The sequence below is a fragment of the Aotus nancymaae genome, unplaced genomic scaffold, assembly GCF_030222135.1.
Source record: "Aotus nancymaae isolate 86718 unplaced genomic scaffold, 86718_ANA_hifiasm-v0.15.2.pri h1tg000072l, whole genome shotgun sequence".
NCBI lineage: Eukaryota > Metazoa > Chordata > Mammalia > Primates > Aotidae > Aotus > Aotus nancymaae.
Window position 1 is genome coordinate 4,503,332 of NW_026988487.1, and position 25,023 is coordinate 4,528,354.

Sequence of the window (25,023 nt, forward strand, 5' to 3'; positions counted from 1 at the left end):
CTCAGGGACACATTGAAATATGAACACACTGTTTCTCATTGAAATCTCACCGACATTCTTAAATTTGGCATCCAATGATAGCTTGTACCAAAGCAAACATTAATATGGTGGCTGCAAAACGATTTTCCAACTCCAGCACTTTTTCCTTACCAGCCAGCAAGAAATCTTGCCATCACCCCCTTTTATCCACATACCTACCTATTCATTATCAGTATGAATTGACTATTTTTTTCCCAATGGTTTATCATTCATCACTATTCTTCTTCTGGGGCTCAAAATATCTCACATTTGGCCACGATGATGCCCCTGAACTTGTTCCTGTGTCCTCTTTTTTTTTTTTTTTGAGACAGTCTCCCTTTATTGCCCAGGCTAGAGTACAGTGGTGTGATCTCAGGTCACCGCAATCTCCGACTCCCAGGTTCAAGTAATTTTTGTGCCTCAGCGTTCTGAATAGCTGGGATTACAGGTGTGAACCAACATGTCAGGCAAATTTTTGTATTCTTAGTAGATACAGGGTTTTGCCATGGTGGCCAGGCTGGTCTCGAACTCCTGGCCTCAAGTGATTTTCCTGATTCAGCCTCCTAAAGTGCTGGGATTACAGATGTGACCCACTGTGCCAGGCCTCCTGTGTCCTTTTGACATACTTCCATCATTTTTTTGAGGAATGCCTTTCCAGGTTCAATTTATACGTATGCTGCTCCAGCCCCGAAATCAATAATTTCTCCTAGAAACTCTAGTCCTTATTAGTGAAGAACTGGTATTGAAAACCAAGATCTGGGCACTCGGTGCAGTTTTCCAGAGCATTTTTTTTGTATTTTCTTTTGTATGGTTTGTCTGTGCCCACCTTTTGCTTTTTTTTTTTTTTTTAAAGGTTTTTAGTCTTAATTTTCTTCAAAGTTCTTTGTATTGAGAAATTTCATTTATCCTTTATCTGTATGTATGGAAAATTGTGATTCTGCCCATGAAGTTTTTCCACATATATTTAAAATATCTTAGCAAAATTTATCAGCATTTTATTTTATTGTACCTTGATTATGAGTCAAAACTTCCTAAAGCATGGTACAGAAAAATTTTCCTGTATTTTTTCCTGGCATTTATATAGTTTTCATATTTAGATCTGATGTGTCTGGAATTTATGATGATGTATGGCATGAAGAACAGCTCTAATAGTACCTTTTTTTCCCTACAAATGGCTGTCTAGTTGCGCCAACATCCTTTATCAAAACGTCCATCTTTGTCTCAGTGATTTGAAATACCACTTTAAGTGCTAGGTTTCCATATGTAGTTGTGTCCATTTCTGGATTTCATACTATTTCATTGATGTATTCTTGCGCCAATGTCTTGCTTTATGAATCATTAAGGGTTTGGAATGTATTTTGATTATCTCGTAGAGCTAGAGATCCCCTCAAAAATCTTTTAATGTTTTTACATTCTTGCACGTGTATTTTTCCAAGTGCACTTCAGTATTAGATAGTTCAACTCTATACCAAAAAGTTATCAGTCTTCTTATTAGGATCTCATTAAATTTCTAGGTAATTTTGGAAAAAGTGACATTTTGATATGTCTAAAGAACAATGGATGTCTTTCCATCTGTTTAAGTCTGCCTTGTGTCTTTTGGGAATGTTTTATATAGCCTGCTTCACATAGGTTTTTAACAATGTTTTAAAAAAGTAAATCCTTAGGAATTTAATTACAGGTTGAGTATTCCTTATCCAAAATACTTGGGACCAGAAGTGTTTCAGAGTTTGGAATATGTACACATACGTAGTAAGATATCTTAGGGATGGGATCCAAGTCTCAACACAAAATTCACTTGTTTCATATCCAACTTATACACATAGCCTGAAGATAATTTTCTACAGTACAAAAAAAATTTTGTGCATGAAATAAGGTGTGTGTACACTGAGCCAGCAGAAAGCAAAGGTGTCACTATCTCAGTCGCCTATGTGGTTGATCTGTGGTGTCATGTCTATGCTCAGAGTTTCAAATTTTGGAGCATTTTGGACTTTGGGTTTTAGGATTAGGGATGCTCAAGCTATGCTTTGTTGTTGCTACTGTAATTTTCTCTTGTTATATTTTCTTAACTGGTTATTTTCTCAGTACATGAAGATTTACTATTTTATATCCTACCTTGCTGAATTGCTTTAAGGTAGTTTTGTCACTGATTTTCTAAGGCTTTCCAGATAAACAATCACGTCACTAACAAAGAATCTTTTCTTCTTTTCCCACTGTTATGTCTCTTTTTTTCTTTTCTATCTGTATTGGTTCATATTTCCAGTATAATGTTAAGTCATGGAGAAAATGGGCATCCTTACTTTATTCTCAATTGTTGTGTTTCTTAATAAGATTCTAGCTTTAGGGTTAAGGCTATGTACATATGCATATGTGTGTATTTATAAAAATAAAAATACTGTATGTTAAGGAAGTATTCATCCATTCCCATTTTCTGAAGCTTTTGTCAGGAACAGGTGTTGAATTTTCTCATAGGCTTTTCCAGCTCCTATAAAGAGAACACAACTTTTTTCTTTTGACCGAGTAACATGGTGAATTACATAAATAGATTTCCAAATACTGAATCATCCTCGTATTCCTGTTATAAAACTCATTTCATCAAAAGGTATTTTTGTAATGTGGTGTGACAGACTGTACGATAATAGAGTTTTCCATTAATATTTGCATGTGATATATCTGTAATTTTCGTTTTTTGAGCTATCAGGCTTAGAAATCAGTATTACTTTTTTTTTTTTTTTTTTTTTTGAGACAGGGTCTTACTCTATTACCCAGGCTAGAGCGCAGTGGCATGATCTTGGCTCACTGCAGCCTCAACCCTCCTGCGCTCAAGTGATCCTCCCACCCCAGCCTCCTAAGTAGCTGGGACTATAGGCACACGCCACAGTGCTCAGCTAATTTTTTAGTAGAGATGAAGTCTCACTATACTGCCCAGGCTGATCTCAAACTCCTGGGTCAAGTGATCCTCCTGCCTTGGCCTCCCAAAATGTTGGGATTACAGGTGTGAGCCACTGTGCACAGTCCAGTATTATTCTTCTGTCATAAAAATAATTAGCTTTCAATTTTCTATATTCATGTAGCATTGGGAGTATCTGGTTAGGCAGAATTACCCTGTGAAAGCATTTATGCCTGGTGTTTGGTGGGACGGTTCTTTGATAAACTTCTATTTCTTCTAGGAAAACTGGTCTTATTTTCTTTTAATTTCTAATGAGGTCAATTTCATTAAACTGTATTTTCCTAAGAAATTATCCATTTTGCTGGGCGCAGTGGCTCATGCCTGTAATCCTAGCACTTTGGGAGGCTGAGGTGGGTGGATCACCTGAGGTCAAGACCAGCTTGACCATCGTGTTGAAACCCCATCTTTAAAAAAAAAAAAAAAAGAAAAAAGAAAAAAAAAGAAATTATCCATTTCATCTAGGTTTTGTAATGTATTTTGTAAAAAAGTGCAAAATAGTTCTGTATGATTTGCTAAATTTCCTCTGTATCCAATGTTATTTTCCTCTTGTCATTTCTTAAAATTTTATTTGTGCTTTCTCCCTTTTCCCAGTTGGCTAAATTAGCTAGTGACTTATCCATTATGTGACTCTTCCCCTAAGGGTTGAAGATTGATTCATCAACTAGATGTATAATTTTTCTATTCCTTAACTCATTTTTACTTTTATTTCTTTTCTTGTGCTTTTGGCTTACTTTGTTAATTTCTGAATTGGGAATTTATTTTCATTTATGTCCTATGAATTTTCCTCGGCTCACTGCTTTAAATGTACTCCACAGATTCTGGCATGTAGTATTTTCATTATTATCATTTTCCAGAAACTGTGTAATTTGTGTTTCCCCTTTACCTGTCAAACTTTTAAAAACTGAGGCATACTGTTGAACACTTATCAAAATATAGGACTTTTCTTTCACTCTAGAAAGCTCCTCCCTGTACTTTTGCACTCCATCTCTCCCCATCCTGAGTTCTATCAGCTTTGGTTAAATTTTGTATATATTGAAGATTTTATATAAACGGCATAAAACTGTATGAGTATTTCTGTGTTTAATTTCTTCCAGTCAGCGTAGTATTTTTGAGATTTATCCATGTTATATGTATAAATGGTTTATTTTTATTGCTGAGTAATATTCTTCAACATATCAGCTCTTTCTGCATCCAGATTTTGCTATGAATAAAGCTGCCATGAAAATTAAGGTTTTCTGTGAATACGTAATACAAGCTTTTTTCATTTCAAGATGGAAGTGCAATGTCTTTTTGCTTTTTGGATTTTTGTTTTCTTGTATGGGACCTACTGCTTTTCTAGTAGATGGACAACTTTTGTGAATATTTTGTGTTTAAAAAGAACATATTCTCTGGCCAGGAGTGATGGCTCACGCCTATAATCCCAGCACTTTGGGAGGCCAAGGTGGGAAGACTGCTTGAGCCCAGGAGCTTGAGACCAGCCTGGGCAACACGGCAAGATTTCGTTGCTACAAGAAAAAAAAAAAATCAGCCGGGCATGGTGATGTGCACCTGTGGTCCCAGCTATTTGGGAGGCTGAGGTGGGAGGATCACCTGAGGTGGGGTGGGGAGGTCAAGGCTGCAGTGAGCTGTGATCATGCCACTGTACTCCAGTCTGGGAGACGGGGCGCGGGGGAGGGGGGAGAATATATTCTTGGTTATTAGGGATATACTCGAAGATTTGCATTATGTTATTTAGATCTTTTATATCCTTTTTTATCCACTACATCTTGTGCTAAGTGTCTAAGTTTCCTGATTCTTTTTATTTCTCATGTTTTATATAGATTTTGCTTTACACAGATTGTTGCTGTGTTATTTGGTACATATTTAACTGTTATTATTCGTTGTGAATCATGGTTTTTAGCATTATAAACTGTTCTCCTTTGTCTGACTTAATGCTTTTTTTGGTTTGAATTTGACTTTGCTATCAGCATTGCCAGTCTTGCATTCTTGGCATTTCTATTTGCCTGGCACATCTTTGTCCAGACCTTTATGTTTGCTCTCAATTCTCCACATATTTTACAATTAGGGTGTGCATTATGTACTGTATACTTTTCTCCCCGTTGCATCTTGGTTTTCTTTGACCCTTTAAAAATTTCTCTCAGTATTTTGGAAAGTTCTCCTAAAGCTTATCTTTATATTAATAGCATATACAGTACCTCATATCTTTTTTCTTACCTCATCTTTTCCATTTGGTCTTTAGATGGTATCCTCTGATTCCTTCATATTACTTAAACTACAAGTTAATCTTATTCTAATTCTGAGAAGAACAGTACTAGATAGGGTCTTGTTCTGTTGCCCAGGCTGGAGTGTAGTTGAGCCAACACTGCTCTCTGCAGCCTTGATCTCCTGGACTCAAATAATCCTCCTACTTCAGCCTCCTGAGTAGTTGGGACCACAGGCATGAGCCACCACACCTGGCTAATTAACCTTTTTTTGTTGTTGTTGCAGCGACTGGGTCTCACTATGTTGCCCAGGCTGGTCTCTAAGTCCTGGGCTCAAATAATCCACCCACCCTGGCCTCCCAAAGTGCTGGGATTACAGATGTGAGCCACCACACATGGCCTTAGTTTTTCCTTTTCTTTCCCTCTCCTCTCCCATTATTTTTTAGTTGCATTCTTTTTATTTCGTCAGAATGTATGTTTATGTACTACTCTATTCTCTAGGTCCCTACTATTGGTTTTAATCTTAGTTCAAAAAAGATGCCTGAAATACTTATTGTCATAGTCTTTTTGCAGGAATTTCCCAAACATCTCTTTTAGATGAAAGTCATCCTTTTAGAGTATCCTCAGAAGAGGTGAATACAGTATTCCCTGAGTTCTTGCATGTTCAAACTATCATTCTACAGTCTTAATACCTGAACAACAGTTGGCTGGATATAAAATCCTTGGCTAGCAGTTACTTTCCTCATGCTGCTCCACTGTCTTGCTTTGTTTGTTGCTTTTGAGAAATCTGACACTGGTCTAATTCTCCTGCCTCTATCTTGCCTCTATGTCACTAGTCTTTGCCTAGAGACCCTGAAAATTCTTTGTATTTTTAGATTCACACAGCTTTACTAGGAAATATTTACTCAAGGAAATATCCTTGAGTGTGCCTTCTGGTATGAACTTCTGAGGTATAGATTCAGATCTCTTTCCACTTCCAGAAAGTTTTCTTGGATTATAGTTTTAAATATTATTTTCTCTTCTTGAAGGACATCAATTATATACATTAGACTTTCGATCCACCTCCCATTTCAATTTTGTCAATTTTCAAAACAAAGATCTCAGCTCAATTATCCCATTTTCTTGCTTCTCTTCAGTATCTTTTATTACATTTGCATTTGAATTTGTCGTGTGGGAATATTAAAACTTCATTATTGGTATGATTTTATCTTTTTTTCTATTTTTCCGTTTAATCTACTTCGTGTTCATTTCTTAATGCTTTTTGTTCCTGAGTTTTATATTTGTCTCAGAATATTTAATTTTATTTTTCAAATCTCCAAACATTGGTTTGAAAATGTTTAATTTCACTTGGAGTGTTGTGTCAATCTTTTCCTGCTTTTTTGATGGGGGTAGATCTTCATCAGCTGACATGCTGATTCACATTTCCTGTTTGTTTTTTCTTACAGTAGTTCTATACGAATATGGCCTGCTCTTTTCTATTTCTGTTCATTTCATAGGCAGAGCTCCTAGTTCAAGAACATCCTCTTCTCTAAGTTCAGTTTCTTTCTTTTCCTGAAGAATTTTTTCTTCTTCCTTCTTCTTCACTGCCACGTCTCCAAGTCTTCATCTTTTCCTTATGAGGCAATGCTTATAATTTAAAGCTACCAATTCTGGAACTGCTTACCTTTAAGCTCTTCTCTATACATAGGGCTGTGAACTATCAAACTCCAGACGAATAAGCAATGTTTTGGAACTTCTTGCGGATTTTCTCTTTCTGGGAGAGTATCTTTGTACCTTGTCTAAAGCCTTCACGCTCCCATACCTCTTTTAGTAAATTTGTCAAGCCTTCCCTTTCCCACTCTTAACCCCCAGAGGAATGAGCGTAAGGAGCACTTGGAATTTGGTTCATTTCTCTACCTATAAGAATCTACAAATCTCTATTTATAGGTAGAGAAATAAACTAAATTTATGAGTTGAACTCATAAACACATTTCATCCCATAGGAGTTTACCTGTAAATTCTACAATAACCTAATATTGGACTTGCTCTGTTGTCCAGGCTGGAGTGCAGTGGCACGATTTTGGCCTCCTGGGCTCAAGCAAACCTCCTGAGTAGCTGGAATTACAGGCGTGTGCCACAACACTTGGGTAATTTTTGTATTTTTGATAGAGATGGGTTTCACAATATTGGCCAGATCGGTCTCGAATTCCTGGCCTCAAGTGATTTGCCCACTTCAGCCTCCCAAAGTGTTGGGATTACAGGCATGAGTCACCGCACCCAGCCATACTGGACTATTTTTGTTATTGATCTGTTATGGTTACTATGATGTTATTTGTAATATGCTCATTATGTGTCAGGCACAGTCAGTACTTAATCTGTAGTGGCGCATTTAAACCTTACAAGTATTACTCTCATTTTATAGGAGGAAGCAATGGCTCAAATAGGCTAAGCAACTTGCCCAAGATCATATAACTACCATGAACACTAAAAATATGAATTATGGGACTACTTTTAAAATGCTTTAAATTTTAACCTTCTTCCCCACCTCCAATACTGTTTCTGTCAGCTAGCCTCTGTAAGCATAGAAAACAAACATCAAATAAGTATGTTTCAGGTAATGTGTCTTCTTGAACATTTTGCTCTTCAAAATAAAACTTGAGGCCAGGTATGGTGGCTCACACCTGTAATTCCAGCACTTTGGGAGAACAAGGTGGGTGGACCACTTCAAGTCAGGAGTCCCAGACCAGCCCAGCCAATATGGTGAAACCCCATGTCTACTAAAAATACAAAAATCAGCCAGGAATGGTGGTGGGCACCTGTAATCCCAGCTAGTAGGGAGGCTGGGGCAGGAGAATCATTTGAACCCGGGAGGGAGAGGTTGCAGTGAGCGATGATCATGCCACTGCACTCCAGCCTGGGTGACAGAGTAAGACTCTGCTTTAAAAAACAAACAAACAGACAAACAAAACAAAACCAAAAAACAGAAAATCATATTAGATGACTACTTAAGGTCTTGAATATAGGGAGATGGGATGACTGCAGGTAGGTAAACCTTGCTTTGTATTTGGGTGTATATGCTAATTCCCCATCTACCATAAAGTCAGCAGATAATGTCTAAATTCATACACTAAATAAATAAGCCTAAACTTTTGAATTAGAGATAGATACTAGTAAAAGAATGAAAGGAGTTATCTCGCCAGAGCTGAACTGGGACAAGGAACCATTTTTTTTTTTGGAGTACTTTTAGCATTGTTTAATTATCATACTATCAAGTGCATGTATTACTTTGATAAAAATAAAAGTTAATTTTTATGAAGTATATAGTACATTTAAAAAAGTAAGTTGGTGAATATTGAGAGATTGATGATATCTGGTATTGGCAAATACACGTGGGAAAAATAGGACTCATAACGTAGTTGGTAGGAAGGTAAACTTATACCATCTTCTTGGAAAGCGATTTGACATTACATATGAAAACTTAAAAGGGCTATGCCTTTTGACTAGGTAATTTCATTTTTAGGAATCTGCTTCAGAAATACTCATACACACAAGGACAAATGATCTATGTAGAAGGATGTCTACTAATGTTATAATAATGAAAAACTGGAGACAATCTAATAATCAGCAGGGGAATGATGAGCAACAGGTAAAATACTGAGTGGAAAAAATAAATCACAATATATAGTAGAATAAAATATATCACAGTATGACTCACTTTTTATTCAAAGAAACAATATACACTGGCATATACACAGATTGATATATGTGTGTTTGTATGTGCACTAAGAAAGACCTTAGGAGTAGCTAAAATTTTAGCAAGGTGAGAGTAGGATGGGAAGATGAATCTAACTTTTTACTATTTTTCTTTAAACAACATAGGTGTACTTCTATAGTGAAAAATAAAAGGTTTTTATAGTGATAAAATTAAAGAAGAGGTCACAAATCACAACAGAACTTCACTGTCCTACTGTAATTGTCACCTAGGTAAAACTTCCTCCCTATGAAATCTACAAAGGAATTAAGAGGCATAGTCATGAACTTATTGGTATAATCAAACAAAATTTCCAACAAAACATCTCTAGGAGAAATGACAGAAAACACTTGAAATCTTAAATGCAGGTGTCAATAAATATGCAGCTAAGTAACATTAATAGTATCATTTCAATATGAATAAACTCATCAGATATGAATAAACTCATCAGAAGTCAACCAATTCTTCATTATCCAAACCCACTGGAAGCAGTGGCTCACATAATTTTCAAAGTTCTATATTTAGCTATGGAACAAATATTTTCTAGAGCCTTAAATTTCAATGTTGTATGCATGAGATCACAAAGTTCAATACTGAAATTAATACATTTCTCTGATGACTGACCTTGGTAGGAGCTCAAGGGCTATTTAGCTCCTGCAGGCCTCTTTTTCATTCTATTATACTATGAGGATGAAAGCAGAGTCTGATATAGTGATAAAACTCATTAGTGTAAAGAGAAATGCCTTCGTTCTTTCTAAGCTTACTATTATAAGGAGCATAAATGGTAAGGATTTGGGATTACTGGTTTTTTATTTCCTACAAATTCAATGTGCAAGAATAAATTCATGTCAATGATACAATAAAGAGGAAACCAAAAGCAATAATACTCTAAATAACCCATCTAAAGAAATGGAAAAACACCCAGGAGAATGACAGGAGAAGACAATATTCTACATGGTAGTATTTTAAGATTTAAAGCAACAGTGAGCAAAAGGAAGTCATTCTTTGATCTACAAGAAAGACAAATTTCTACCTCTTTGGGCTCAACTTCTAGTCCTATCACTGTTATGACTTCAGATGTAACAATTACTTGGATCTCAGTTTCCCTCTCTTCTAAATAAGGAAAACATCACTTACCACACAGGAAGGATGTATGATAAAATAAAATAATTCACATGAATAGGCTTTCAGATCTCCTGAAGAAAGCTATGAATCCTTAAGTACGAACCTGGAAAGCTAATTAAAAATAAGATGACCATATCAAAATTAAGTCTGAAACACACAGTGGCCTAGAGGTTCCCTAAGATCATTATCAGCTATCAATTCTACCCTAAATAACAGAATTCATACCAAAGCTGGGTCTGTAGTGTAAATGTGGTCTGAATGATCAAACAAGATCATTTGTTAACATAGAGAAAATAAACAGCTTATTTAGTGCCATATTGATTTGATACAACCTAAAAACACTTCATTTAAAATGGTAACATTCTCCTGGTGTTAACCTTTTAAAAATATATTTGGAACTGGTTGCTTAGAAGATATATAACCACTGAACAATATTAACTATAGGGTGTTAATAATTAAACAAAGTTGGGTTAAACACACACACACAAGGGGGATACTTTTCTGGTGTATAAAATAATCTCTAGCAGTCTTAGAAGTCTAAAACTAAAGTAATAGATGATGATAATTTTTTTTTTTTCTTTTTGAGACAGGTGTCTCACTCCATCGCCCAGGCTGGGGTCCAGTGGCACAATCATGGCTCACTTCAACCTTGGCCTCCCAGACTCAAGCAATCCTCCTACCTCAGTCACCTGAGTAGGTGGGACTAGAAGGCATGTGCCACCACACTTGACTATTTTTGTATTTTTTTTGTAGAGACAGGGTTTTGCCATGTTGCCCAGGCTGATCTTGAACTCCTGGGCTCAAGCAATCTGCCTGCCTCGGCCTCCCAAAGTGTTGGGATTACAGGCATGAGCCACCACACCTGGCTGATATTAACCAATATTTATTGAACGATATATACAAATCATTATGCTTAGCACCAGAAATACTAAGAAATATTAGACTTAACATTCCTCTCCTACAATTAGACTGCAAACTGTGGTCAAATAATTGGGCCACAACATTTAACTAATGAGTATTCTATACAACCAGTTTTAAAAGACGAGCAGTAGAAACTAAACATAGCAAAAAAGAATAAAGGAGGAAATCCTGGGAACACATACTAACATTTTAACTTATGACTTTTATAGCAGCTTACATTTTTTTAAACAGTGGGCATAACATCTGAGTGGAGGTTTATAGAAACTACAAGGAGTCAAGGCTAATGTTCACCCCATATTTCAGATAAGGAAAGTGAAGCTTTCAAAGAGGTTATGCAACTTGCCTAAGATCACAGTTCAGAGAGCTAGTTGGCCGACTTTGTCCAGAGCTCACTTCTACCATACTAAATTCTGAATTATCAGTGCTAAAGTGAGAACTTGAAGGGACTTCAGACATCTCCTAATGGAGTGTTTCCCTAACCAACCTGATAAACTTTCTGGGGTATACCTTAAAAAGACATTCCCACAACCCACTGCAGACCTCCTAAATAACTTACAGGAGAGAGGTTTTGCATTTTAACAAGAGCTCTCAAGAAGCGATTCTAATGAGAAGCTATGCTTAGAAAACACTGTACTATCTATGTCTGTATGTCCAGTATGCCAGACATTTGGCTGCTTAAATTTACGTTGATTGAAACAGCAAAATTAAAAATTGAGTTCTTCAATTTTTAGTTCCACTAGCTACATTCCAAGTGCTCAACAGCCACATGCGGCTAGTGGCTACCACAACTGAACAGCAAAGATATAGGAAATTTCCATCACTGCAGAAAGTTCTATTGGATTATGCTGATACCAGATCAACCATTCAATTGCCATGAAAAAACTGAGGCACAGGATCTTGTCCATCAAGGCCATGGAGCTGGTCAGCTGTAGAATTGCGACACCAATCTCACTGCCAGCGCCCCCCTACTGTATCACTTCATCCTATCTCATATTCAGGGTTTGTTCAAATGGGAATTATTTCCTTTTCACCTTTTCTTGTGGTTCCAGCAAAGCAAGAAAAGAAATTCTAAATTTGTGGGTTAAAAAAACACCCTAAGAACCTAAGAAAAAGTTTATTAAAAAAAGATTAAATCAATCTGCAATTTTTGCATAAAATCAAGTCATCTTGGACAGTTAAGAATACTGTGGTATGAGGAGACATAGCTTATCTTGTATTAACTATTGTAGTCCTTTCCCTTTTATTGTCCTGATGCTTTTATTCTCTTTCTTGAATTCGAAACCCTCCGACTAATGATACTAAGTGTGAAAGGTTAAATTTTATGTAGCAAACATTTTAAAGATGAAAAATTGAGAAACAACAAAGAGCAACCCAGAGAATGCCACTTGTTTAATGTTAGAATGTGGTAACTCAGACTACTGAGCACTCTTCACTTTTAGCAACTCAGTGGTTTAGTATTTACACTAATATGTTGTTTTCACTTTTAAACTACAGTTTATGGCTTCCTTTGACCACTGTGTTATGTTTGAAAACTATTTAAAATAAGTTGTTCTAATTTTCAACATAATTGAGGGGCTGAAATCAGCACTGAAACATCTAGGAAGGTTTAGGTAATAAGGTCAACATATAACCAGCTTTAAAAACTATGGCAGTGTCTTTAAAAATAAAACCAGTTGTTCCTGTCTAGTATGTTTAGAATGCAAATGTCTCCAAAGTCAGTCAACTTAAGTCATGACAGTTCATGTTTAAAGCTGGAAAACAACTTGGAACACCTTATTAAAATGTTAAAAACCCAATTATTACAGCTCTATTGATTCTTTTTCACGAGCTAAATTCTAGTGAGTAGATTTAGAGGAAATATTTTTTGTCAAACATTACATAAAGTTAGAAATTGGATGGTTAAAAAACATGACCCAACATAAGGCAGTATGGACAAATACTTATTCAAGACAGATGTTGCCAAAATTTGCAAGGTACTCACAAGCATTCAGTATGGGGTTCTATATAAATAGAAGCTGCTTGTTATTCAGAGAAGGAGGTGGTGCAAAGAAAAAACAAGATTCTTTCTGAACACTCTTTGGTGTTGAGGTAAACAAATGAAAAATAAAATAACCGTCTAAGTACACAAGAGCAAAGCAACAGTCTCCAAGTTATAAAAGGAGGAAAGAAAAATTGAGTCTAACCTTTTAAACAGGAGACTGGGGCTTAAGGTGAAATTTATTTGCTGGCTTTTAGATCAGAGGCATTATTTCTACACTGTATCTATTATGTCTTGACCCCCACTTGACTACATTAGAGAGAAACAAGTACATCCAAGATTCTTAAGCCAACACAACTACTTTTGGAGGCAGCATAGCTCATCAAATGAAGGAGTATGTTAGAAAAACGTCCAGTGACAATAGTTTCAACTGAACTGTCTCAACCACCCACTGATAAATACTGGTGCATGTGAGTATAAGGAGAATTAAAAATACTGTAAACTCTCAACAAGTATTAAAATGGTCCATAAATTTCAAATCTCATAAAAGAGAGAGTTACTTAAAAAAAAGAGTAAAAGCATTTGGAAGAGGGGCCCTTGGAGGAAAGACTAGCTTCCGAGGAACACAGGTCAAATGGGTGGGGGCGGTAGTTCTTCTAATCATCCCCTCTAACAGGTGATGCTTCTAACAATTTCAGTACTATCCCTAACAGGCAATTTTAGACATCCTTAGAAGTGATTTAGGAAACAAGCAAATGTGCTTTGTGATACAAGAACTATGGAGATGATGCTGAAATTTCTAACTTCAAAAAGATGCACTAGTGAGAGAAAACAGACATGAAATTCCCATATTGTAATTCTTTAGCTTCCTGTAGAAAAATAACATCTTTAGGCATGTAAGCCAGCACACTTGACACTGACCCAGCAAAGTTTTCGGCCGGCCCTCACTATCTTTCAGCACCCCCTTCCTCCACTTCCCTGCTGTTCTTTCCTGGCACACAAAATATAGGCCAATGAGCAGTGGGTGGGTGAGGAGGATGTGAAAGAAAATTTGAGAAGTAAAAAAAGGAGCAACTTAACCAGGACATGAATGAGACTGAAGGGTCTAATAAGGGTAGGCAAACAACAATTAGAACTACTGAAAAATGGGCTTTCCCGGGCAGTAGTGAGCGCTCAGTGCTTTTAGGGGTTTAAGCAGGGGCCAGGCTACCTACCACTTGTCAGAGAGGCTGCAGAGGGAACGGCTGCTTTGGATGACCTCTAATGTCTCTTCCGACTCTGAAATGTTAGGATTCTTATTTCACAAAGGAGAACGCAATAGTCATAGAAGCCCACTGACTGGGAACCCTTTTAAATAGGCAGCCTTGGAGGCTGCTTCCCAAACACCACTCCCACCTCTCCCGCACGTGCCCACCCCGCCCCCTTTCAATATTTCCACCTCCACGTGCAAATTGCCTCGCGGCACTGGCCCCAAGGCGGATAGACACCTTCCACTGCAAAGCACCAAAACTATGCTCGCCCTCCTCCCAAAGAAGTGAGGACTACTTCACTCTCCCACCCAGGGTGGCTAAAAAAGGAAAAGTCTCAGATCCAGCCTTTCCCCCCTAGCCAGAGCAGGGGACGGGGGCGGGGGCGGGACGCAGAGAAAAACTTTCTTCTCAGATTTTTGTTCCAGAGGGTGGAGGAGATGGAGAGAACCCCAACGAGTCCGGGGCTGACGGGGTGGGGGGAGGGGAAACCCTGAATCGTTTAACGGCTGGAAGGGGGAGGGGGGCTCCGGAGGTTGAGGGGGCGTGGGATGGAGAAGCAGGCCAGGGAGCGGGGTCAGGGAGCTGCGGGGTTCCTGGGGTCGGGGAGCTGCAGGCGTCCCCCCAACCTGGCACACAAAGCGGCTGCCGCGCTCGGCTCTCACCAGATCCTTTGTGTTTTCCATCAGGGCCTCATGGGTAGGGGTTGTCCGTGCTCCCCGAGCCCGCGGCGCCCCCTCCCCGGGCTGGGGGCAGGTGTCTCTCCCCGGGACTGCGGCGATACAGGGGGCCCCCGGCTGGGCCCAGACCGGTGGCGGCTGCGGCAGCCCCCGGATTTCCCCCCTTTAACTCGGGTGGCCCCAGGATATCAACAACATTAGCATAGCCCTCCCTCCCCAGCGCGCCTGCGCCGTGACCCGCGCCCCGATTGGCCCACTTCCCTACATACCCTCCTCTCTCGCTTCCAGCGTGGGACCCTCGGCAGGCTCCGTACTCCACGGACCGTACCAAGACGAAGGGTGGAGAGCTTATCGAGGCTTGTGTCAAGTCCAGTGGTTAAAGTCAGGAGGAAAAGTAGAAGTTTCATTCGGTCGTCCTAGTGTATAATCGGGCTTTCTTGCGCTCCTTTCAATATGTTGCAGCTGCGAAGTTGTGTTGGAAAAATTTTCCACTCCAGTCACGCCGCTTCCCCCTACACCCGGAAGATTGGCCCTCCCGGAGGAACTCCCACACGGGGCGGGGCCGGCTAGGGGAGTAGGAGTTACGTAGAGGGAGGGAGTGCTGGTCACGTGGCAAGGGGCTGCGCAGGCTCCTTCCAGCCCCCAGGGCTTCGGCGGCGGCGGACAGCGAGTCGCCTGGGCGCATGCGCAGCGAGGTTCCACGTGAGCGCCTGCGTTTCTCCTCAAACCCAACGATGCCGCCGGAACGAAGAAGACGAATGAAACTGGATCGGAGAACCGGAGCAAAGCCGAAGCGGAAGCCCGGAACGAGGCCAGACTGGAAAGCTGGAGCCGGACCGGGCGGGCCGCCCCAAAAGGCTGCCCGTTCATCCCAGCGGAAACCGCCGGCCCGGCCGAGCGCGGCGGCCGCTGCGATCGCAGTCGCGGCGGCCGAGGAGGAGAGACGGCTTCGGCAACGGAACCGTCTGACGCTGGAGGAGGACAAACCGGCCGTGGAGCGGTGCCTGGAGGAGCTGGTCTTCGGCGACGTCGAGGACGATGAGGACGAGCTGCTGCGGCGTCTGCGAGGCCGGCGGGTGAGGGAGGCCGCCGCGCGCGGTCCGGGCGCGCTCGGGCGGGGCGCACGGTGGGCGGTGAAGCTCCGGGGGGCGGAGCCTGGGCGACCTGCGGCGGCAGGGAGCGCTCAGGTGGGAGGGAGCCCGAGAACGCGGGTGCCAAGGGTCGCAGCTGCGGGTCCCTCGCCTCCCTGCGCTGGACTGAAAATCTTTGTAGGGCGGGGACCGCGCCTTTCTCCGCCCACGGAGGCGCTGCTGCTCGGGTATCTGCTTTGCGGACTGTGGTCGTGAGCATCTTTCGCTGCTGCTCCGCTCCTCTAGCCTCTCCCCAAACTGAGCGTGGTCGTTTGATCACCTGCCTCAATTCCTTGTGATTCAGGAATTCCATTTAGTTAATGGAATCAGTTAGTTGGCACGGGCCTGGGCATCTGGGTTTTAACTATCTTCCCCATGCGACAGTGAGACACACTGTCTTTTGAGACTGATCATGTATTCGTCCATTTAGCAAAATATTGGTGAACCTGTTGGTTGCCAGATACCCTTTCTGGCAATGGCAAACCCTGCGTGATTGATCTTACTTTTTCCACACATTTTGCCATTCCTTTAGTTCTTTATCTGGCTTTTCTTGAGAGATAGAATCCCAGACATTGTTCGAAGCACTGGAGGAGACACAGCAATGGACAAAACTGTCAAAAATCCCTGCCCTTTTGGAGCTTGTATGCTAGTGGCAGAGACAAGATAGATGAGATAAATGAGTAAACTTCAGGTTTGTTGGTGACAAGTGCTGAAGAGAAAAAAGGACGTTTGGGAAAGCGGGATGAGTTTGTGTAGAGGAGGCCTGTGAAATTTTAGATGGCAGGGGCCAAGGAAAGCTCACCGAGAATTACCTAGTTCATGTTTATTACACAAATGCTGACCTAGCTAATGTCAGCTGCTTATCAGAGCCTCCTTCAGGTGCTTGTGGGAGAAGTGGCAGCAATCTATTTGGGAAGTAGAGAACTACCACTGGAAAAATGCTGAACTGTGACAGCTTTGTCGTCTGAAAAAGGACCAGTGTACTGAGGTGGGCGCTGTTGGGTTTGAAGGCTCTTAGACTGGTAGTAGAGCAAGTAGAAATCACTTGGACATTTCTATCGTGGTTTTGGGAAGCTCAAGCTCACTTCAAGGGATATTCTGTGGTCTAGGTTTAGATATGATAGTATAAACTTTATGGTATAAATTTATAATTTTATAATTTAGATTTGATGATATAAATGTATTTACTAGTTATTTATTTAATGATACAGTCTCACTCTGTCACCCAGACTGGAGTGCAGCAGCCGCAATTAGGCTTCCAGCTCCCTTATGCTGATAGTAACTGGTTGCTCTTCCTGTTGGTCACAGATAATTATATCTGCACAGCACTTTAAAGTAAGCTCAGAAGGCAGCTTCATCCTCCTAGGCTCAAGTGATCCTCCTGCCTCAGCCTCCTAAGTAACTGGGACCACAGGTGCACACCACCACACCCAGCTAATTTTAAAAATGTTTTGGCTGGTCGCAGTGGCTCACACCTGTAATCTCAGCACTTTGGGAGGCCGAGGTGGGTGGATCAGGAGGTCAGGAGATCGAGACCATCCTGGCTAACACAGTGAAATCCAGTCTCTACTAAAAATACAAAAAATTAGCCTGGTGTGGTGGCACGTGCCTGTAGTGTCAGCTATTGGGGAGCCTGAGGCAGGAGAATCGCTTGAACCCGAGAGGCGGAAGTTGCGATGAGCTGAGATGGCACCACTGCACTCCAGCCTGGGTGACAGAGCGAGACTCCATCTCCCCCCTAAAAAAAAAAAATCTGTAGAGACGACGTCTCCCTATGTTGCCCAGGCTGTCTCTAACTCCTGGGCCCAAGCAGCCCTCCCCTCTTGACCCAAGTGTTGTGATTACAGTCATGAACCACTGTGCTCTGCTGGTCTAAAGTTTCTTAAGAATGTAGGAAGTCAAAAATGGTTTAGGAAAATGGAGATAAATCTTTGACTCTAGTTTGCCTCCTAGTCCTGTGATTTCTGTAGTTTTGGCATTTCTCCTGCTTCTTTTTTCATCTGTGGACTCACCGTTTGTTCTTGTCTTGCTTGGTGTTGTCCTTTCTGCTTGTTGAGTGTTGACCTTTTCTCCTTGACTGTTCCATCTTGCCTCACCTGTCCAGTTGGTGGTGCCATTCTCTGGTTTCTTCGTTTTCTGCCCTTGCCTGCAGCCTTTACAGTGGTAGCATTCCATCCCATTATTTCATCAGAGGGCGGCAGAAAAACCTTCTATGAGCCATTTGGCTCTAAGGCCTATGTATCTGCATTCATGGGATAGGAAAAAAACAGTGCTTGAGGATGTTTTGTCTGCTGTAGGTTCAAAGACATGAAGACTCGGGAGACTCAGAAGTGGAGAATGAAGCAAAAGGTAATTTTCCACCTCCAAAGAAGCCAGTTTGGGTGGATGAAGAAGATGAAGATGAGGAAATGTAAGTTGTGGAACTTTTCTTCCAAATTCCTGTGGACACTTTAAAAGTTATTTTGCGGATTTTAAAACCATTCTTTTTACAAATTTGTGATTATATGAAGATTTGAAAACTATTTGCAAGTATAGAAAAGATCTCATGGTTCCTAATCTCACCACCGAGGGAGAACTGCTGTTAGCATATTGTCATACTTTTCTGTCTCAGTATCCTCTTCTTTGCTGTGTATAGTAGCTAAGAGAATACAGTGTTTGAAGTCAGATCTCAGTTTGCCTTCTCATTTGGCCAGTTTCTAATTGACCATGGGCAGTTTGGAACCTACATTTTTTCCTTTTTGAAATGGGCACAATTGTAGTAACTATATCAGAAGTTTGTTGGAATTAAACAAAATAGTACATGCAGAACTTTTAGCACAGTGCCTGAAGCTGAGTAAAGGCTAAAAAGAAGGTAGCTCACACCGTAGGAACTGTCATAGATGAGAATATACTGTATGCTGGATTTAACATTTTGACTTTTTCCACGTAAAATTACTTTGTAAGCGTTTCTCCCTACTTAAAAAAAATAGACATTTGAAAATGGCTGTGTTGTAGTCCATTATGTGAATTAATCATAATTTATGTGGCTATTGTTGGGTAGATTTTCTTTTTCCCTTTTTAAAAAAGAATTATTATTTTTTTGAGATGAAGTCTTGCTCTGTCGCCTAGGCTGGAGTGCAGTGGTGTGATCTTGGCTCACTGCAGCCTCCGCCTCCCGGGTTCAAGTGATTGTCCTTCCTCAGTGTCCCGAGTAGCTGGGACTACAGGGTGCACCACCATGCCTGGCTAATTTTTGTATTTTTAGTAGAGATGGGATTTTGCCATGTTGGCCAGGCTGGTCTCAAACTCCTGACCTCAAGTGATAACGGCCTCCCAAAGTGCTGGGATTACAGGTGTGAACCACTGCGCCCAGCCTTATTTTTCCCTTTAAATTTGCTAAGACCAGCTTAATTGTAGAGACCCCAATGCAGGCGGCGCTGAAGGAATTAAGAAACAGAAACAAAGATAGAGTGCAAAAGTGGTATCAGAGTGGGACGTCAGGGGACTGACAGCATTTCCCAGCTGACAGCCCAGAGCAGACTCCGACCCACATATTTATTCTTTGTGAACAAGTGATTATTTTTAAAAAGTTGTGCTCAGTGTTTCTTCATAGAATAAAGATAGACTAAACAGGCAAATAGTGCCTCTTCACTACTAAAATAAAAATAAGCTAGAAAGCACTCTTTGTGAGTCAGCATTGGGGACAAGGTCATGTGTCCTGTGTTTTGGGAACTGGTTAACTAGTGCATGACCAGTACATATCACCTACTATTCTAGCAGTTTTCTGCTTGGGGATGACTCGGTGTTCCTTGCCATCACTTCTCAGCAAACAGCATATACTCCGTCACACACTCATTAAGACCTTCTCCCAACAAAATTAATGCTGATTATTAATGCTGATTATCTCAGCATTAATGTTTATCACATCTTTATGAATAAACCTTTGTTTATTTTCTAATTTATTGCCTTAAGAAAGATTCTTTGAGGTAGAAATACATGATCAAAGAGCACAGTTATGTTTTAAGGCTCTTGATAAGTACTTCCAGACTGCAAGCTATGAGGTCCTACCAGTTTACCTTCCCATTGAAAGGTGTCAGTTTTAGTTTATTCTTGGAAGCAATGATTTATTTATTTTTTTCAGACTTTGTCAGTTTGGTGGTGGGTACTATCTCTACTTAATTTGTTTTGAGAAAATGTTTTTGTGTTCAGTCGTTGTTATTTTTTTTTTTTTTGAGACTCTCAACCTTTCATCCAGGCTGGAGTTCAGTGGTGCGATCTTGGCTCACTGCAACCTCCGCCTCCCAGGTTCAAGCAATTCTGCTTCAGCCTCCCAAATAGCTAGGACTACAGGTGCATGCCACCATGCCCAGCTAATTTTGTGTTTTTAGTAGAGATAGGGTTTCACCATGTTGGCCAGGCTGGTCTTGAACTTTTGACCTCAGATGATCCACCTGCCTCGGCCTCCCAAAGTGCTGGGATTACAGACATGAGCCACCACACCTGGCCTCATTTCTTATAAATATTCTTATTATGTCTTTGTCTATTGGAGAATTTTAAAATAATCTTGGTATATTAGTTCCTGAACATATTGAGAATTTCAAACCATTGTATGTTAGATTTATTGTAGGTTTTCCTCCAGCTTTCTGTGCATAGAAGAAGTTTTAAATTTTTATATAGTCAATCTGTGAATGTTTTCCTTCGTTATTTTTACTACTGTTTTTAATAGTAAATAGTTCTTTATCAGAGACAGATGGTTGCCCATATTTTTACTTCATAGTATTTTAAGGTTTGCTCTTTTCTTGAGTTGTAGTTTTACTCTTCTTGCCCAGGCGGCGGGAGTGTAGTGGTGCGATCTTGGCTCACTGCAACCTCTGCCTCCTGGGTTCAGGCGATTCTCCTGCCTCAGCCTTTCAAGTAGCTGGGATTACAGGTAACTGCCACCACACCGAACTGATGTTTGTATTTTTATTAGAGATGGGGTTCCACCACATTGGCCAGGCTAGTCTTGAACTCCCAACCTCCAGTGATCTGCCCATCTCGGCATCCCAAAGTGCTGGGATTACAGACAAGAGCCACTGCCCGTGGCTTTTTTTTTTTTTTTTTTTTTTTGAGATAGAGCCTCACTCTTTTGCCCAGGCTGGAGTGCAGTGGTGCCATCTGGGCTCGCTGCAGCCTCTGCCTTCTGAGTTTAAGTGATTCTTCTGCCTCAGCCTCCTGAGTAGCTAGGACTACAGGCATGTGCCACCATACCCAGATAATTTCTGTATTTTTAGTAGAGATGATGTTTTAGCATGTTGGCCAGGCTGGTCTCGAACTACTGACCTCAAGTGATTCACCCACCTCAGCCTTCCAAAGTGCTGGGATTACAGGCGTGAGCCACCACGTCCAGCCTAAGGTTTGCTCTTTATTTATTTAACTCTTTGATTTACCTGGATTTATTTTGGAGAATTTCATAAACTGTAGATGAGTCATGATCAATTTTCTCAAATACTAGCTCTCCAAAGTGTAAACTCGATGACCTGAAATATTAGAGACTACTTTTTTGTTTTAGGAAGAACAGAATGTGCATACGAAATGTTCACATTTTAAAAATCTTAAACTATATTGTTTCATTAAACATTTTTCTCCCAGTGCTAAAAGCAACAACTATTTATGTTAACTCTTTAAAAGTTATTTAAAATTTGCTGTTCTGTTTTCATAGGGTTGACATGGTGAACAATCGGTTTCGGAAAGATATGATGAAAAATGCTCGTGAAAGTAAACTTTCGAAAGACAACCTTAAGAAGAGACTTAAAGAAGAGTAAGTGTCCTTTTAAATGTGATTTACCAAGAGGTGTATATAACCGTCACGCAGTCATTAACTGTAACCGGTTCTTGTGTAGTTTTCCATTTTGAAACAGTAAGAGCATTGCTATTGCAGGCAGTGACAAAATTTCTGTAGTTTTTGGGGAGAGGGGGCAAAACAGAATTGGAAAAAACTTACCATCTTACTGCTCAAATATAATCAGTGATAATATTGCTTACTTGCTTGTTCATTTACATATGGTAAACCATAAATTTATAATGTGAACATTTTCAAAAATTGTAAATGGCTGCCACCTGGGTTCAATGTTTTTTTTTTTTTAACATTTTGTCATATTTGCTTTATATATTTGGGGGATGTGTGTGCTATCCCAATCTGTTTGAGAGTAAGGTACAGATAATGTGACACTTAACCTATAAATTTGTCAATGTTCATCTCTTAAAATTAAGGACATTTTCCTTTATATTCCCAATAGTATTGTCACACCTAAGAAAATTAATAACTTATGGGTAGTCTATGTTAGTTTTTTAAATTATTGTAAGGTGCATACATTTTATTTGGATTTTATGTCCCTTAAATTTATTTTACTTACTCATTTTTTTCTAGATAGGCTCTCACTCTGTCACTCAGGCTGAAATAGAGTAGTGCCTTCATGGTTCATGGCAGCCTCTACCTCCTGGGCTCCCTGTAGCTGGGGCTACAGGCATGTGCCACCTTAATTTTTAAAAGTTTTTGTAGAAATGGGGACTTACTATGTTGTTCAGATTGGTCTTGAGCACCTGGGCTCAAGAAATCCTCCCACCTCAGCCTCCTGAGTAGCTGGGACTACAGATACATGCCATCATGCCCAGCTAATTTTTGTATTCTTTTGTAGAGATGAGGTTTTTCACCATGTCATCCAGGCTAGTCAAATTTGCCTGCCTTCACCTCCCAAAGTGCTGGGATTTCAGACGTGAGACACTGTGCCCAGCCATACCTGTTCTTAAGTGGTCAGACCTGTTGTCTTGTAGAATATCCCAAATTTTGAAATTTTAAGATTCTTTTTTTTATTGAGGTGAAATTCACATAAAATTATTAGCCATTTAAAGTGTAAGCTTGGTGGCATTTAGTATTCAGAAAGTTATGCCACCACCTCTTCAATCTACTTCTAAAACTTTTCTTTTTCTTTTTTTTTTTGATTCTAAACATTTTTATCACCTCAAAAGAAGACTCTCCATTAATTAGTTACTCTGCATTTCCTCTTCTCTCAATCTAATTACTTTTTTCTTTATGTTGTTTAACTTGTTCTGTCATCTGTATTTTCTGTTAAGTTGGGCTTTAAGGCTTGGTTAGAATTCAGTTTACATGTTTTGGTGAGGAGTACGTTAAGATGATGTTTACCATATACTGCCCCTCAAAGTCCAATTGTATCAGCCTCTTTCAAGTCTGATCTTTTTCTCAGCTTTGTACCAGAGTCTTATAAATGCCTTTGGGGAAATTCTTGGTGGTAACAGGGTTCATCTTGTTTATTTCCCTTCTCTGAGGGATCACAGTCCTGTATGCTGTCATCCAGTTTCCAAGAAAAGTTGTTTCATATATTTTGTTCAGGTTTCTAGTTGTTTATGGCTAGTGGGCTTAGTTTGGTGAGCTAGTCTGTATTTCTGTATCAAAAAATTAAAACAGGCCGGGTGCGGTGACTCACGCCTGTAATCCCAGCACTTTGGGAGGCCGAGGCTGGTGGGTCACGAGGTCAAGAGATCGAGACCATCTTGGTCAACATGGTGAAACCCTGTCTCTACTAAAAATACAAAAAATTAGCTGGGCATGGTGGCGCGTGCCTGTAATCCCAGCTACTCAGGAGGCTAAAGCGGGAGAATTGCCTGAACCCAGGAGGCGGAGGTTGCAGTGAGCCAAGATTGCGCCATTGCACTCCAGCCTGGGTAATGAGTGAAACTTCGTCTCAAAAAAAAAAAAAAAATTAAAACAACTCTTTGCCCTCTTCCAGATACCAGTTCTTAAGAACACAACTATCATGCTTCTCTTAAAGCTTACTTTTTCCAGAGTGAAATACTTCTATTTTATTCAGATGATGAGGTTTTGTATATTCTTACCAATCTGGTCAATTTCTTTCAGACATGTTCTAGTGTGTAGTAGTGTGTAGTCTGTGTACTATGGCATTGGCTTAAAACCACAAAGAGACTTCTTTACTTAGTCCTGTTATATGGGGTGTGTTGATATGAGCAAATAAGACAACCATGTAACTAGAGGAAGATAATTAACAATAAACATGTATCCAGGACTAGTTTAAGTGGTCAGAGGTTCATGAAAGTTTCCAGTATAGGCGGGTGGGGACTGTTCTGTGTGAGTAAAGGTAATAACTTCTGTTCTTAAAGATAGTTACTTCTTTGGAAGAGATTCTATACTGGGTGATCCAACCTATTTGCTTTAACTGTATCAAGCTTTATGGACATGTAGTGGTTGCCATAAATTTATTTTTCATATATTTTTGCATAGATTCCAACATGCCATGGGAGGAGTACCTGCCTGGGCAGAGACTAATAAGCGGAAATCATCTTCAGATGGTGAGCGTTGATAATCTCTGTTTAAATTAGTACATAAGTCCCTGTTCCTATTTGTTATTATTTGGATATTCCTATGAAGCTAATTAAAACCTGGTAGTTATTTCTTGACACAGTGGCTCATGCCTGTAATCTCAGCAGTTTGGGAGCCCGAGGCGGGTGGATCGCTTGAGCCCAGGAGTTCAAGACCAGACTGGGTGACATGGCAAAATCTCATCTCTACAAAAAGTACAAAAATTAGTCAGACGTGTTGGTGTGTTCCTGTAGTCTCAGCTACTCAGGAGGCTGGTGGGAAGTTGCTTGAGCCAGGGAGGTCTAGGGTGTGATGAACTGTGATGATGCCACAGTACTCTAGCCTGGGTGACAGAGTGAGACCCTGTCTCAAAAAAACCCCCAAAAATCTATTTTGATTGTAGGTTTTAAGTTTAGCTTGTACTATAGCTATTTTCTGCTTTTTCGACCTTTTGAGTTTAGCTTTTATTTTTTATTTTTATTTTTTATTTTTTGAGATGGAGTTTTGCCCTTATTACCCAGGCTGGAGTGCAATGGCGTGATCTTGGCTCACTGCAACCTCCGCCTCCTGGGTTCAGGCAATTCTCCTGCTTTAGCCTCCTGAGTAGCTGGGATTACAGGCACGCACCACCATGCCCAGCTAATTTTTTGTATTTTTAGTAGAGACGGGGTTTCCCCATGTTGACCAGGATGG

At 40.3% G+C, this 25,023-nt stretch overlaps 2 protein-coding genes across 13 annotated transcripts in view; one reads left to right on the forward strand and one right to left on the reverse strand.

Annotated features, from left to right (window-relative positions):
- Nucleotides 1-15,483, reverse strand: part of MBTD1 (mbt domain containing 1) — an 80,074-nt gene extending 64,591 nt beyond the window's left edge. For 2 of the 12 annotated variants that reach the window (XM_064367555.1, XM_064367553.1), the window contains exons 1-2: nucleotides 14,833-14,936; nucleotides 14,135-14,198 (exon numbers count right to left, since the gene is read on the reverse strand). Coding sequence is in view for 7 of the 12 variants with exons in the window: in XM_064367552.1 (XP_064223622.1) it covers nucleotides 15,117-15,254 (138 nt within the window). In the remaining 5 variants the exon portion in view is untranslated. Of the gene's footprint in view, nucleotides 1-14,134; nucleotides 14,199-14,832; nucleotides 15,047-15,116 lie in introns of those variants that run through there. The other 10 variants (XR_010339122.1, XM_064367551.1, XM_064367554.1 and 7 more) reach the window with 9 other exon arrangements.
- A 52-nt stretch (nucleotides 15,484-15,535) lies between these two features.
- Nucleotides 15,536-25,023, forward strand: part of UTP18 (UTP18 small subunit processome component) — a 31,998-nt gene continuing 22,510 nt past the window's right edge. The window contains exons 1-4 of the mRNA XM_012463579.3: nucleotides 15,536-15,923; nucleotides 18,275-18,387; nucleotides 21,658-21,756; nucleotides 24,253-24,320. Of these exons, the coding sequence (XP_012319002.2) occupies nucleotides 15,582-15,923; nucleotides 18,275-18,387; nucleotides 21,658-21,756; nucleotides 24,253-24,320 (622 nt within the window). The 5' untranslated portion in view covers nucleotides 15,536-15,581. The remainder of the gene's footprint in view (nucleotides 15,924-18,274; nucleotides 18,388-21,657; nucleotides 21,757-24,252; nucleotides 24,321-25,023) is intronic.